The 15,319-nt window shown below is 31.7% G+C and overlaps 1 protein-coding gene across 4 annotated transcripts in view; it reads left to right on the top strand.

The window, feature by feature from the left end:
- Positions 1-15,319, top strand: part of LOC114335387 (dmX-like protein 2) — a 257,436-nt gene that overhangs the window by 133,062 nt on the left and 109,055 nt on the right. For all 4 annotated transcript variants that reach the window (XM_050656400.1, XM_050656403.1, XM_050656401.1 and 1 more), the window contains 4 exons: positions 5,905-6,176; positions 9,801-10,031; positions 10,161-10,455; positions 10,513-10,817. In XM_050656400.1, the coding sequence (XP_050512357.1) occupies positions 5,905-6,176; positions 9,801-10,031; positions 10,161-10,455; positions 10,513-10,817 (1,103 nt within the window). The remainder of the gene's footprint in view (positions 1-5,904; positions 6,177-9,800; positions 10,032-10,160; positions 10,456-10,512; positions 10,818-15,319) is intronic.

Here is a 15,319-nt window from a genome sequence, read left to right as displayed (position 1 = left end):
TCAAATTCTAACAACCCGATTTCCTATCAAATTTTAAGATGTAATTATTTATAATGATTATTTACCAAGACTTATTTAATTGAAAAAAACTACTACTTATATGAAACAAAACAAAGACCTAAAAACCCTATCTATCACGAAAATATGTACCTAGTTTACTTGCTCGTATGCATACGAATAAGTTTACACTGTAAGAATATATAGATTATCCAAAATATGTAATGAACAGTAAATAACACAGCTTTTACGACAACAGCTTATTAAAAGTAACGTTGAAAGTCCATAGGAATGAATATCCTCTTGGCACAGTAAAGCTGATTGGCTGCTGTGTGTGTAAATCCTACTATAGCAAATCCTGGATGTAGTAGAATTCAGGTAATGGTTTTCTCCAACAAAAACGGCACACTCTATGAGTAATCCATAGCGGAGTTGCTAATAATTTAACCGGTACATAATTAACGCCAGTATTCAAGTGACTAAGTGAGTAAGTGACTTTTACAAAAATGGAGGGGAAGGCCCCCTCTCGAAGGTGAAAAATATACATTCAAAATAAGACCGGAATGGGATAAAATGACTAATTCTAAACAACTTTTGTTCTATAGAGTTTTTTCGCTAAGTCAATACTTTTCGAGTTATTTGCGAGTGAATATGTTCATTTTTAACAAAAAAAAAAACATGTTTTTGGACGGTTTTTCGGAGATAACTCAAAAAGTAAGTATTTTATCGAAAAAAATATTCTTAGCAAAAATATAACTTATAAAAAATTGTTAACAATGGTATATGCATAAGGTCTGTAGACCCAGTAGAATCAGAGTTGTAGCTAATGAAAAGTAGGTTCCTCTTCGTCAAATTCCAAATCGAATATTTCAATTGAAATAACCCAAAAACGGAGCTTTTTTCGGGAAAAATTTGTTTCAACTTTTTCAAAGTGTTTAAAAAAAGGTTTATTTTTGTTTTTTAAAAAAACTTTTAACATTAAAAGTAAGTGAGTTACGCTCAAAATATTGTTGGTCCCTTTTATATTTTGGTAAAAAAAATCGCGAAAATCACCCTCTAATTAGCATCACAAATAAATTTTATCATTACCACTTGACAAGTTACTTTGCTTACGTATTATTTATATGATTTGTAAGTTTCATCCGTTCAAAATGCTTATTTTTGAAAAAGCTGTAGTTAAAATGGCTTGAACGAGTAACTAGTCACGAGTTTAGGCAAATTTTAAACAGCCATAGCATAACCAATTTTTGTCTAACAAGAAAACAAAATATCAAAAATATTCAGAAAAGCAAAACGAACATTTTATTACTGTTGGAGATTTTTGGTATTACAAATAATTTTTAAGTTAATTCCATAAAAAACTCATCTTTTTTCAATATTAAAAAAAATGTTTTATTTTAAACCCAATTTTTTTTAATGAGCACTTTGAACCGATGAAACTTAATATAAAAAATACATAAGTAAAGTAACTTGTGAAGCGGTAACGATTAGTTTTATTTGGGAAGCTAATTAGGGGGTGATTTTCGCGATTTTTTTTGGCAAAAAATAAAAAAGACCAGCAATATTTTGAGCGTAACTCACTTTTAATGTTAGAAGTTTAAAAAAAAAACAAAAATAACCTTTTTTTAAACGTTTTCAACAAGTTTTAATGAATTTTCCCCGAAAAAAGCTCCGTTTTTGGGTTATTTCAAATTGAAATATTCGATTTGGAATTTGACGAAGAAGAACCTACTTTTCATTAGCTACAACTCTGCTTCTACTGGATCTACAGACCTCATGCATATACCATTTTTTTCAGTTTTATATAAGGTATATTTTTGCTAAGAATATTTTTTTCGCTAAAATACTTACTTTTAGAGTTATCTGCGAAAATCCGTCCAAAAACATGTTTTTTTTTGTTAAAAATGAACATATTCACTCGCAAATAACTCGAAAAGTATTAACTTAGTGAAAAAACTCTATAGAACAAAAGTTACTTAGAATTAGTCATTTTATACAATTTCGGACTTATTTTAAACGTATATTTTTTCACCCCCGAGAAAATATTTTTGACCCCGGATTTCCCAATTATTGTAAAATGGAGGGGATGTAGAATTGTAAACTTTTTCTTATATAATAATAAACAATTTCAACTACCTATTCTCAAATTTTCATCTTTCCTTTATTTTTTTGGATGTTTTCGTAAAATTTTGTGTTTCCTGATCGGGCTAACAGTGTATGCTAAAATGTCGAATGTAAAGATAATACCCCAGGTTAATATTGTTGAACAACTCGCTTCCAACTCGAATGGTCAATGCGGTTCACAAGGCGATTATTAGGGGGTCTTTCAATATGACCTGCCCATCTTAGACGTTGGGATTTATTCTGTTGCGAGTATATCGGAAACCCTATACATCTGTTTGACCTCGGCATTTGTTCTCGTTCGGTATTGGTTAGTATTCGGGTCATGATAAGGTTTAAAGATTCTTCTGATGGTTTCTTTCTCACAACACCGGAGTTTTCTTGCTATTGCCTTTGTCAGCATCCACGTCTCACACCCATACATGAGCACCGGTCTAATCACTGTCTTACCCTGATTTTTATGTTCGTGTTGAGCTTTTAGATTTAATAGTTTTGTGGAGGCTATACACGCATGTATTTGCTGCCATGATTCTCCTTTTTATCTATACCGTGATATCGTTATCTGCAGCGATTGTCGCTCCGAGATATTTAAAATGTTCTACTCTTTCAAAGTTATATATGGGTCTGTTGTAACATTTTGCCTATTCTATCTCGTCTCTATTGTCGGTTAATGTACATATATTTGGTTTTCTCTTCATTGACCCTTATGCCAGATTTTTGCCTCTACCTCTAATTTATTGAAAGTGTCTTTCACGTTGGTGGCTGTATCTTCCACAATGGCAATGCCATCGGTGTATGCTAGTAGTAATTTTGGACCATTTACTGTCAGTAGTTCTGTTCTAATTTGTGCTGTTCTTACTACTTTTTCCAGGATTATATTAAAATCGCCTATCTGTCATTCTGGCTATGTGTCCTGCCCATCTCCTGCCCATCTCCATTTTAGTCTGGTCAACCTTTCAATGACGTCAGTCTCCTTGGGTTTTCTCCTAATCTCTTCGTTTTTCATTGTCGTGCAGAGTTATTCCTAACATGGACCGTTCCATTCTTCTCTGTGTGACTCTCAGTTTGGTAGCCGAGGCTTTCGTTAGTCGTTGTTGTTGTTGTAAGTGTTTCTGCTCCGTATGTCAAGACTAGGAGGACACAAGGATCAAATACCTTTCCCTTTAGGCATGTGGGCAGCTCACTTTGAAAAGTTTCTCTCAGTTTTCCATATATTTCCCACCCAAAAACGATTCTTCTCTTTAGTTTATGAGTGTGATTATCCCTGCCAATAGGGAACTTGCATAAATTTTTAAATATTAAAATGATATTAAAAAACATAAGGTAACATGATCTTAAAACGCTTGCATGCAAAAAAAAACATATTTTTAACCCATACGTTTATTACGAGGCTTTGAAAATGCTATGAAATTCAAATTTCTTAGTAGGCGCTTGAACATCCATCTATTGGTCTGACGTCATGGACCACAATCAAGCGGGCTACGCTACGAGTCGACAAAAACGCTATTAGAGTATTACGGGACTTGTATATTACATTTTAATCGTATTTAAATGGAAATTACCTAGTAGTATTTGTATTCTTGTATAGTTCTACAATCAGTTTATTTAGTTTCAAAGTGAAATTTATAAATCTTTAGAAATTGCTATTTTCATAAAGGGTTTAAAACTAAGTACTATTACTCACGAGGGTTTTTCAAAACAAAGCGATTAGGTTATTCTGGGGACTGTATAGCACATTGTAATCGTCTTTAGTTCAAATGCTAAGGGTAAGTTTAATTTAATTGAACTAACTTAGGGATTAATGATACAAGAGCTTAAGTATTTACTAATTAATGGAACATATTTTGCAAATATTCTCGAAGCATTTTTTTTTCGCTTATGGCGAAATCATCTCCAAGAGACATAAATGTGTGTCCTGTTATTATCTTTTTTAGAGTTAAAATTAGATGCATTGTTTGTGTTTTACAAAAATTTTCCATTAACTAGAACGTATAAAATGAAATGTATACAATCTATTCTAAATTTACAATCAAGATGCAGTAGAAATAAATAAACCAAGACACGTTAAATGCTACTAGGAGCACTGCCTAATCATAATTTACAATGTATAAACTTTTGAAATCATGATTTGGAATATACAATGTATATACACTGTAAATTATGATTCGGGAGTGCTCTTAGTAGCATTTAACGTGTCTTGGTTTGTTTATTTCTACTGCATCTTGATTGTAAATTTAGTATAGATTTGTATTGAAACTTCATCACTGTACAATTCAGAGACAAACTTTTAAATTGTTTTGCTTCCTCTTCTTTCGCATCTTCATCACAAGATACAGAATCACTTTCATTGTACCAATAGTCATCACTACCATTATACATTCACTATCATATTCAAATCCTAAACTTTCTGATTCACTCTTTGTATCTTCAAATAATGTTTCAAGTCTTTTATAGGTGAAGTTCATGCATCCTTATTATGTATTTTCAATGGCGACAACCCGACTGTAATACTCCTTTGAAATTTACACTGAATACCTTTATTCAGATACCGTTTTTGAGGTAAAGCTGGCTGGTTTCATTAGGTCCTGATTGAACTAAGTTTGTGAAATTAGGATCACACTGCCTCTTATCATCATTATCTAGAACAGACTTAGATGTAGAAGCGGCATCTTCAAGAAGCTGTCGTTTAACCCTTTTAATGGCTGCTTTCCTCACAGACTGAGAAAAAGCTCGTTTTCTGTCTGGTTGACAATCAAATGGCAATCAAATATGTGCGGGACAACACCTGACCTAATAATTTTGGACCACCCATAATCTTGAATTATATATAGTTATCCATGTCTTGCTCCAACTCCAACCAATAAACAAGTTTAAGTAGGCACATTTGATGAAACGACAACTAATATTTTTTCTTGAAATAGAAAATGTCTTATTAGGTATGATATTATCATTATACCTAATTAGATAAATACTCACATCGAAATGATCCTCACAGACATAAATACCTTTGTTACTTTGCGAAATATCCTTTTCATCTCGCCAGCATGGCTTTAACCATTTTAGTCAACGTTTTGGTTCTACTTGAAGAGTAAAAACATGTTTGTTGGATATTCTGACAGTTTTGTTTTGGCATTCCGGCACTATATAGTATGTACTTATATTGCTCAGAATTGTTTTCAATTTTGATAAAGTATATTATTATACACTAAATACAATAATATAAACACCGAGCAAACAACACAGTTATTCCACACGCACAACTACTAGCAATGGTAAAATGCATTCAGTGCAATAGCTCACCGAACGGGCGAACGAGAACGCTGGTTGGTGACGTCAGACCCCAGCTCGCGCTTTTGAAGTTGTTTAAAACGGAAATTTTGGGCGCGGAACTTTGATCAGTTGTTGTACGTACACTATTCATTGTTAAGATGTAATATTTTGAATATAACATGTTTAAACATAAATTAACAATTTTATGCCAAAATATTTTTATGTGCAAGTTCCCTATTGTAACTTCACATACCCACTTGTTAGTCAGTTTTTCAATAATTATTCTCATTATCATTAATAATTTACTTTTATTTGTTATTATCGGTTTTATTTATAAAAAAATATATAGTAATTATATCGATCGATAATCGGGTTTTCTGTAATACCCACAGTTTATGAATATTAACAGCAGGCTCCTCTTAAAAATGATAGCATAATTTTTATGTTAATATGTACCATGGTTCTTTTTTCATGAACATTATGCTAATGATTTGTTCTTTTTTTTTTATTTTATAGATCCAAAAGAGATGAACGAATGACTGCGTTCTTTTCTAACAATTTTACTGAAGACAGATGGCGCAAAGCAGCTCTTAAAAACGCATATGCTCTTTTGGGAAAACAACGGTTCGATCATGCAGCTGCATTTTTCTTGTTAGCTGGAAATGTGAAAGATGCTGTAGAAATATGCCTTCATCGATTGCAAGACTTGCAATTGGCTCTCATTATCGTAAGAATTTACCAGGGAGATGGCGAATACCTAAAGAAATTATTATACCAAGAAATATTAGGTATTTAATATTTGCTATTAATACTTTTGCTCGACACATCATCGAATATTCGTCATTACTTAAGTTCTTCTTCCTCTTTTTAAGCAATTGTGCTTATTTATTGGCGGATTGATATCTCTATGGAAGGTTGTCACTCCATCTTATGCGCGGTAGGCCGATACTTCTACCGATTGGTGATTTATCTCTTGCTATTTTGACCACCCATGTCTCCCCCATTCGTCTTGTGTGGTTATTCCATTCTTTTTTATTTTAAGTGTTCACTCCTCTTTCGATCTCTCAACGTATTTCTTGTAAATTTTTCTCAGTACTCTCATCTCTGCCGGTTCCAGTAGTCTTTGTGTTGTGGCTGTATCGGGTCTTGTTTCTGATGCATATGTAATTATTGGTCTTACACTGCCTTTATAAATTCTTGATTTTATCTCAGTGTTAATATGTCAGTTTCACCACGTAGTGTTATTAAGACATCCTGCCAGTCTATTTGCTTTTTGTACTTGATCTCTTTGTCGATATCTTCGTAGCTTGACAACGTAATTTTAAGTTATTCCATTTTCATTATTTGTTCAATACTGAATACATTAATTTGAATTTTACATCTGATTGGTTCTTTATTGATTACTATTGGTTTAGTTTTCTAAGATGAAATTGTCATATTCAATTCTTTTGCTCTTATGTTTAATCTGTGAACTAATCTTTGCAGACTCTTTTCTTGTTGGGCTATCAGTATTGCGTGGTCTGCGTAACAGAATATTTTTGTTTCCCATTCTGTATCCTCTTCCTTTCTCGGCGCTTTTGACGATTTCATCCATGATTACATTGAAAAGCATAGGACTCAATAAAGTCCCTGTCTTATTCCGCTGCATATGTCTATAGGTTCTGTATGTTGTCCATCTATTCTGACTTACATTTTGTTGTTTTTGGTAGATGTTTTCAATGGTTTTTATAATATCTATGGGGACTTTTCTATTATGCATAAGATGGATTACATCCTTGAGTCTTATTCTGTCAAATGATTTCTTTCAAGTCAATCAGATATAGAAATAGACGAGCGGCACACCCCCAAAAAACGCTTATTTCTTGAGATACTGACCACGGTGAGGTGAATGACCAAATTTTAGTCGTACTGTATATTTTTGATGGTGCTGAAAACGAAAATGAGGTTTATTTTGAATTTTATGTGGGGCAACATTGTCAAAATCGCAATTTTACCCTAAAAATAAAAAAAAAATGAAATCACGTTTTTTTGCGTTTACCTCGCTACAACTATGTTCCGTTTTAATATTTTTTTCTGAAATTTTTACAGTATATAGTTTTAACATTTCTAAAGACAACGGTACCTGTTTCAAGCTTTCATTCTTATTCTGATAAAGGTTATGAATTTTTTAAAGTAAAAGGTGCAGATTTGTGCATTGCAAAGTTATCGCAAAAGTTGAGTGACGAAATTTGAAGTTTAGCTTTTTAATTACATTTATGTTAAAATATAGAGTACAAAAAAGTTTTCTGGAAAGTTCTGGATCAAAATGTTTTATAGAAAAAAGAATAGTGCGACTTTTAATATCGACATTAGAAATCCCCAAAATAACGCTTATTTTTCGAGATACTGACCATGGGTGGTGAATGGCTAATTTTAGTCTTACATTATGTTTTTGACGCTGTTGAAAACGAAAATGAAATTTATTTTGAATTTTAGGTGGCGAATATTGTCAAAATCGAAATTTTATCCTAAAAATAAAAAAAAAATGAAATCACATAAAATTCAAAATAAACCTCATTTTCATTTTCAGCACCATCCGAAACATAAAGTAAGGCCAAAATTAGCCATTCACCGCCCATGGTCAGTATCTCGAAAAATAAGCGTTATTTTGAAAACGTTTGTATCTAAAACTTGCCAGAAAACTTCTTTGTACTCTCTGTTTTACTATAAACGTGATTAATAAGATAAATTTCAAATTTCGTCACTTAACTTTTGAGATTAAACTTTGCAATTCACAAATTTGTACCTTCTACTTTAAAAAAATCATAACCTTTATTAGAATAGGCCTGAAAGCTTGAAGCAGGTAACATTATCTTCTGAAAAGTGAGGACTACATATTGTAAAAATTTCAGAAAAAAATATTAAAACGGAACAGAGTTGTAGCGAGATAAACGCAAAAAACGTGATTTCATTTTTTTTTATTTTTAGGGTAAAATTGCGATTTTGACAATATCCCTCTTCCTAAAATTTAAAATAAATTTTATTTTCGTTTTCAACACCGCCAAAAACATAATGTAAGACCAAAATTAGCCATTCACCACCCATGGTCATTATCTCGAAAAATTAGCGTTATTTTGGGGATTTCTAATGTCATGAAGAGAAGTATCCATACTTACTCAAATGTGGTCTCGAGGTAAACCAATTACAAAAAACAATTACAAAAAACCAATTACAATAATATATAACCTTGTGGTACATCTTCGAGTTTTTTGTAATTGATTTCTAATGTCGATATTAAAAGTGGCACTATTTTTTTCTATACAATATTTGATCTAAAACTTTCCAGAAAACTTCTTTGTACTCTAAATTTTAACATAATTGTAATTAAAAAGTAAATTTCAAATTTCGTCACTCAACTTTTGCGATTAAACTTTGCAATGCGCAAATCTGCACCTTTTGCTTTAAGAAATTCATAACCTTTATCAGAATAAGACTAAGAGCTTAAAATTTCAGAAAAAAATATTAAAATGGAACCGAGTTGTAGCTAGGTAAACGAAAAAAGATGTGATTTCATTTTTTTTTATTATTAGTGTAAAGTTGCGATTTTGACAATGTTCCCCCACATAAAATTCAAAATAAACCTCATTTTCGTTTTCAGCACCATCAGAAACATACAGTATGACTAAAATTGGCCATTCACCTCTCCGTGGTCAGTACCTGGTCATTTTGGGGGTGCCTGTCGCTCGCCTAAAAAGCTGGTCTACTATGCTCTTGTGATTTCTCAGTAATTTGTTTTATGACGAATGTTGCATCTGTACACGATCATCGAGTAGGAAAACTCTGTTGTTCATCTGCTAAACTTATCCTCTGATTTGTTAGTTCGTGTAGAATTTTAGTTGTAAGTAGGGTAGTATTTAACAAGTTGATACCTCTGTAGTTGTCTGGCTGCTTTTTATCTTCTTTTTTGAATAGTAGAATTAGTTTGTTCATTCTCCATTCTTCCGGTATTTGATTGTGTTTTATGGTTTTGTTATTAGTCTTGTTAATTGTTTTGTCATTGCTGCTCCACAGTATTTCAGTAATTCGTTTGGTATTCCGTTATTACCTGCAGCTTTTCTGTTCTTCGGCTTTTAAAGGCTTTTTCGAGCTTCCTGCGTACTAATATTAACATCTTCATTGGTGGTGATTTCTGGTGTTTTCGGTACTAGCGTCATTTGTTCTTCCTCTGTATAGAGCTTTTTTGATAGTCAACCTATGTATTCTTTTCTTTATGTTTTGGTTCTATTAGTTCCTTTACCTCCGCTATTTGACCTCTTATAAAGCGCCATATTTCCTTTTGTTGACCATAAAATTCATGTTCCATTTTAACATTGTTCATTTAGTACCAATATCCATTTTAGATTTGCCATTAAATTCGTGTATTTATTTTTTAGGACGTGACGAAAATGGAGAAAATCAAGATATGACTAAGGCACATCCAGACCCCTTCTTACGATCAATGGCTCTGTGGACACTGAAAGAGTATCAGCCGTCTTTAGATACTTTGTTGGTAGGTAACGCTGGTACCCAACATCCTGCTCACGATGACGAAGCTAGAGAAACGAAAGAGGCAGATCCCAATGTATTTAACTTTTACGTGTACCTTAGAACTCATCCTCTTCTAGGTTAGTTTATACATTAGAAACAAATTCAGATTAGTGCGGTCAAAATATTGACAAAGTTTAATTTTTTGAATTCTAGTCCTTTAAAAGTAAAGTTTTCGCTACGTTTTTACATTGTTATGTATATTTTAGTTCGGCAACATTTGTCCAACTATGGTAAAAGAAAGGTATGGATGCCAGGTGGTAAACAAATTATCGTAGACGAATGGGTTACGCCTTTGGAGAGACAATTATATTTTGCTACTGCTCATGGACATTTCAGAGCCGGTTGTCCAGCTCTAGCTCTTGAAGTATTATCGAAACTTCCGTTTGTTGTATCTGAGAAATCTAAACAGCAACCAGCGGAATCCAATAAGAGTAATGTTCAAGATAATTCAACTATTGCTACTGGAACTGTTACATCATGGGATAGTAAACCTCAGCTTAGGTAAGATTTTTAAATATCTTTATATATTTACTCGTATATTTATCTGATATGTTTTAGTTCTGATATTGATTGGGGGGCTCCTGTCACCGGATCCGGTGTTAAAACTGACGATTTTGAATTGAAATGGAGCGATGATGAGCATGAAGAGTCAGAAGATTCTGATGGAGGTATAAGTATGTCTATTGGTAAGAAAAAAGAGGAAGAAAAGGAGGCTGAAATAATAGATGATATGGACGATAAAGATAACGAAGAAGAAAAACAACAACACATCGATATCATGGCACAACAGTTAAAGTTTGTAGCATGTTTGAAGATTTTAATGGAAGAACTTTCCACCTTAGCTACTGGATTTGAAGTTGATGGTATGTATTCAATTTTTATTGTCTATTAGTTTAAACACTTTCAAGACTATAATTACCTGGGAGTAAATTTTGACTTTTGGGAGTAACTGGAACGGATAACAAAGAAACAGACAGAAGAATATAAAAGGCAGGCCAAATAAGATTGTATTGGAGACTCTTTAGCAAGACGCTTTCATAAAAATGTATCTAATCTATTTATAATTAATGACAATAATATTGTGCAAGGAAAAACTTTAATTAATTTAATGTTGTTTCATCGTTTAAAAAAAATATGCTGAATACAGTTGTAGTCAATGGTAGTGTTCGCGCAGTACAAATCGAACGTATTCAGAGTAAGTTCGGGATTAGTTTCCAATGCGCAGGCGTCAACGTAAACTTATCTAGGACATGCTCAGGATTTTTCGCTCCGCGAACAATTTTCGGATTCGCAATGTAATGACGGGTTGCATACATTAAGGTTAGAGAAGGAAGCCTTTTGTTGTCTGTTTCTTATTTCGAAATAAATGTCAAAAAAATGCAAATGCAACAAATTTGTAGGTCAACAAAGAGAAAGAGAAAAGAGAAAAGCAACAGGCAAAGAATTAACTTTGTATTCAATAATTCAATGCCTTTCTTAGAAGGTAGAAATTTGATTAGAGTCTTTCTTTATTATGTCCACAATATAATGTGGTTATTTCCACTCGGAAATCCAGCTTACATTTTTGTAGAGAGTAAAAGATTGTTGATATTTAGATATAAAAATTACCTTTAACTTCCTGGGGGTTGAACATTATCTGAAGGAAGGAATTATTTAGTAAAATAATAATTTCCAATTTTGATATCTATGTATTGAATTTGATGGGTTGTGGCATTGTGTTGTGGTTTATTACACCACAAAAATAATGAAATATAACAAGACACAAGAAATAGTTTCAAAATAAGTTTGATGTATTGTTTATGTTTCATTATATGTATACAATAAGAGACTAATTTAACTCATAAATTAAACTGAAAAATAAACCACAAGAATATGTAGGTACTTATAAGCTCATTTAGCTAGAAGAAATTAAGTAAAAACAGAGTACAATTTATTGTAATACATACTACCGTAATAGATAATTATCGAATATCGAATGAAAATAATACTAGAAAAGGTACCTACCTATTTATAAACATACGAAATGGAAAACATTGACAAAAACAACTAAAAAAGCTTTAATATAAAAAATATTAAAATTTGTTTGAAGAATATTTAAATGACACAACACTTTACATAATTTCAAAACTTTAAAAACCAGAATCTACATCTACCAGTTGTTTAACAAAACAATATTTTAGGTTAAGAATTGGAAGGAGTAAGAACAGAATGTCAAGAAATTCTTCCCAAATATTTTGTGCGCCTGTGCGAACTTAAAATCCGAAACAAAATCGTCGAACGTTGAGAGCGTATTCCGGACATGTTCAGGATCTTTTTTTCTGTACTGCGCGAACACCGAATTAAAAATCCGGAGGGTGTTCAGAGGGAAAGATTTGGACTCCGCGAACGCCCAATTTTGTAATGCGCAGGCGTTCTCCCTCTGGGTATACCCAGGACGTACTGCGCGATCAAAGCTATTATTAAATCATTGTTACATATATAGGCTATTGATTATATTCAAAATAAGATAGCTAAAAGGAACTACAACGTTAACGGGGTTTTATTATTTTATATGGTCAATGGCCATCTATATATGAAAAAACTGCGGAGTGCTACCATTTAAAGGGGTGCGTTTTTGAGAAATGGTTGAATTAGTCCCTGGGCACAGGTTACATTAGGGTGAGTTCTATGCACTTTTGGTACAAACATATCTACATAAAAATTGTTTGTGGTTAAATTTACTATCTAAATATCACTTTTTAAAGTCAATGATACATTTTTTTACAAAAATATATTCAAAAGAAAGCACAAAGAAACCCAAAAGAAAGAAATTTTGTTTTTTGTCCCATAACTTTTGTCCACGAGGATATAGGTATAGACATTGCTTTACAGAAAAAAAACCTACATATTTCTTCTTTAAAGTGTTATTTAGTAGAGGTAATTAGGATTTATAGTTTTCGAAATATGATTTTTCAAAGTTCGCCACTCACAGCAATTTTGGGCAATTTTCCTTGTTATTTCGCAAATATTGTTCTGTAACTTTTTTCTACGTAACTGTAGGTGTATGCAATGGTACACGTAATAGGAATAGAAATCAATTACCTTTAAAATGATCTACTGTATAACGTTGTACGACTTTTTTCAAAGATATTTTCAAGGTTTTATACTTTTAACGATTTTTTATAATATAATATAAAAATAAAATAATACTATATAATATATTATACAATATTATATTATATATTATATAATACCCAATATAAAAAAATATTATTTTTTACATTTTTTACGATTATTTTTGAAATTTCTCATTATAACTTTTTTTTTCTTGTACATGAATATTATATTGCTCAATAAAGAGGGCTTACTTTCTGTTCTTTAAAGTGGTGTATCATCTATATTTAAATAAGTAATGGAAACCGAGTGAACCTTGGATATTTTTTACCTGTATTATTTAAAATTATTTCTTTTGCAAAAATTACATAAACATTAGTCTTCGAAAACATCACTTTAGTTAATATTATTTAAACGTTGACATTTAAAAAATTTTCAAAATCAAAGTCCATCTCTTCGTTAGTATTAGCTTCAATAACTTCCTCTGACAGTTATCTTAGAGTTCCCACAATTAGTACCCATGCACATGCACCCTTTGCAGAATATTGAACAACTAATTCCTATATTCCTACAACCGCAGTTTTTGTACATACTTTGGTACATTTACATGCTATTTTTTCATGCAAATCTTGTGGTGCAGGAGCTTTGACAGAAAATATTGAAATTAATCCATATTTTGAAGTTTGCCCGGCCGAGTCAAGTGGATCTAAAGTATTACCTACCTATAAAAAATAAGATTCAATCATAACACACAATCATATAAAAAAGTTATAATGAGGAATTTAAAAAATAATCCTAAAATCAAAAATCGTTGCAAGTACCTTTTACATTTTGAAAAAGCATATCTTATTCAAAAATAATCCTAGAATTTTTTATAATACACCATTTTAAAGTAAACAGAATACGCTTTCTTTTTTAATATATAATATATACCTAAATCTAGAAAAAAAGTTATAATGGGAAATTTAAAAAATAATCGTAAAAAATATAAAAACTCGTTAAAAGTATAAAGTCTTGAAAAAGATAACCTCTTTAAAAGAAGTCGTACAACATTATACAGTAGAACATTTTAAAGGTAATTGATTTCTATTCCTCTTACATGTACCATTGCATATGCCCAAAGTTACGTAGAAAAAAGTTACAGAACAATATTTGCGAAATAACAAGGAAAATTTGCCCAAAATTGCTGTGAGTGGCAAACTTTAAAAAATCATATTCCGAAAATTGTAAATCCTAATGACCTCTACCGAACATAATTTTAAAGACAAAATATGTAAGTTTTTTTTCTGTGAAGCAATGTCTATACCTATATACCCGTGAACAAAAGTTATGGGACAAAAATAGTATATTGTGCAACAAGTGCAGAAAGGTGCTAATTTCTCACGAGTTTGAAAAGTTGCGGTACGAGCGCAAGCGAGTGCCGCAATTCAAACGAGTGAGAAATTACCTTTCTGCACGTGTTTCACACTATACTTTTTCTACAAGCACAGTTTTTCCTAAAAATAAAAATCACAATTTCCAAACGACGATTAATTATAATAGGTACCTATGTGATAAATTTTAAACTGTATTTAATTAATACCTACTAATAAATTTAAATTCCTTATACCTAAATAAATTGCACAGAAATCAATTAAAAAATTAATGCACTGCCTTAATTTGTTTAAATTTAAACAATTATTACACATTATTGACATTATATTTATGCAGTCACGGATTTACACAAAACCTACTTCATTCGACGTCTCTTGCACTAAATCCTTATTGGTTATTTGATAATTATAAAATGTTTAATAAGAATAAAATTGTAAAATAAAACAGTTGTAACATCCATAATTTAGTTTCTATGCTATAGTTAAATATAATAATTGTCTTATAGGTTATATATTTGTCTAAAGTTTAACCACGGATGTAAACAGAATATAACGTTACTCAGAATGCGGTAGTCCACGGATGTAAACAGAATATAACGTTACTCAGAATTAGGTAGTCAACTGTGCAGAAAAGAACTTTGCGGCACAGAAACGTCACTTTTCTGCACACTAATGTCAAATATCTTATACTGTGAGAAAATATCAAGTTTGCTAACATAAAACCGTGCAGAAAAGTGCACTTTGAATAGTGGTTGTAGAAAATAGTATATTGTGCAACAAGTGCAGAAAGGTACTAATTTCTCACGAGTTTGAAAAGTTGCGGTACGAGCGCAAGCGAGTGCCGCAATTCAAACGAGTGAGAAATTACCTTTCTGCACGTGTTTCACACTATACTTTAT

This window comes from Diabrotica virgifera, chromosome 7 (assembly GCF_917563875.1).
Source record: "Diabrotica virgifera virgifera chromosome 7, PGI_DIABVI_V3a".
Lineage (NCBI taxonomy): Eukaryota > Metazoa > Arthropoda > Insecta > Coleoptera > Chrysomelidae > Diabrotica > Diabrotica virgifera.
The sequence above is the reverse complement of the archived record's forward strand: the minus strand, read 5'-3'. Positions and strand labels throughout refer to the sequence as shown.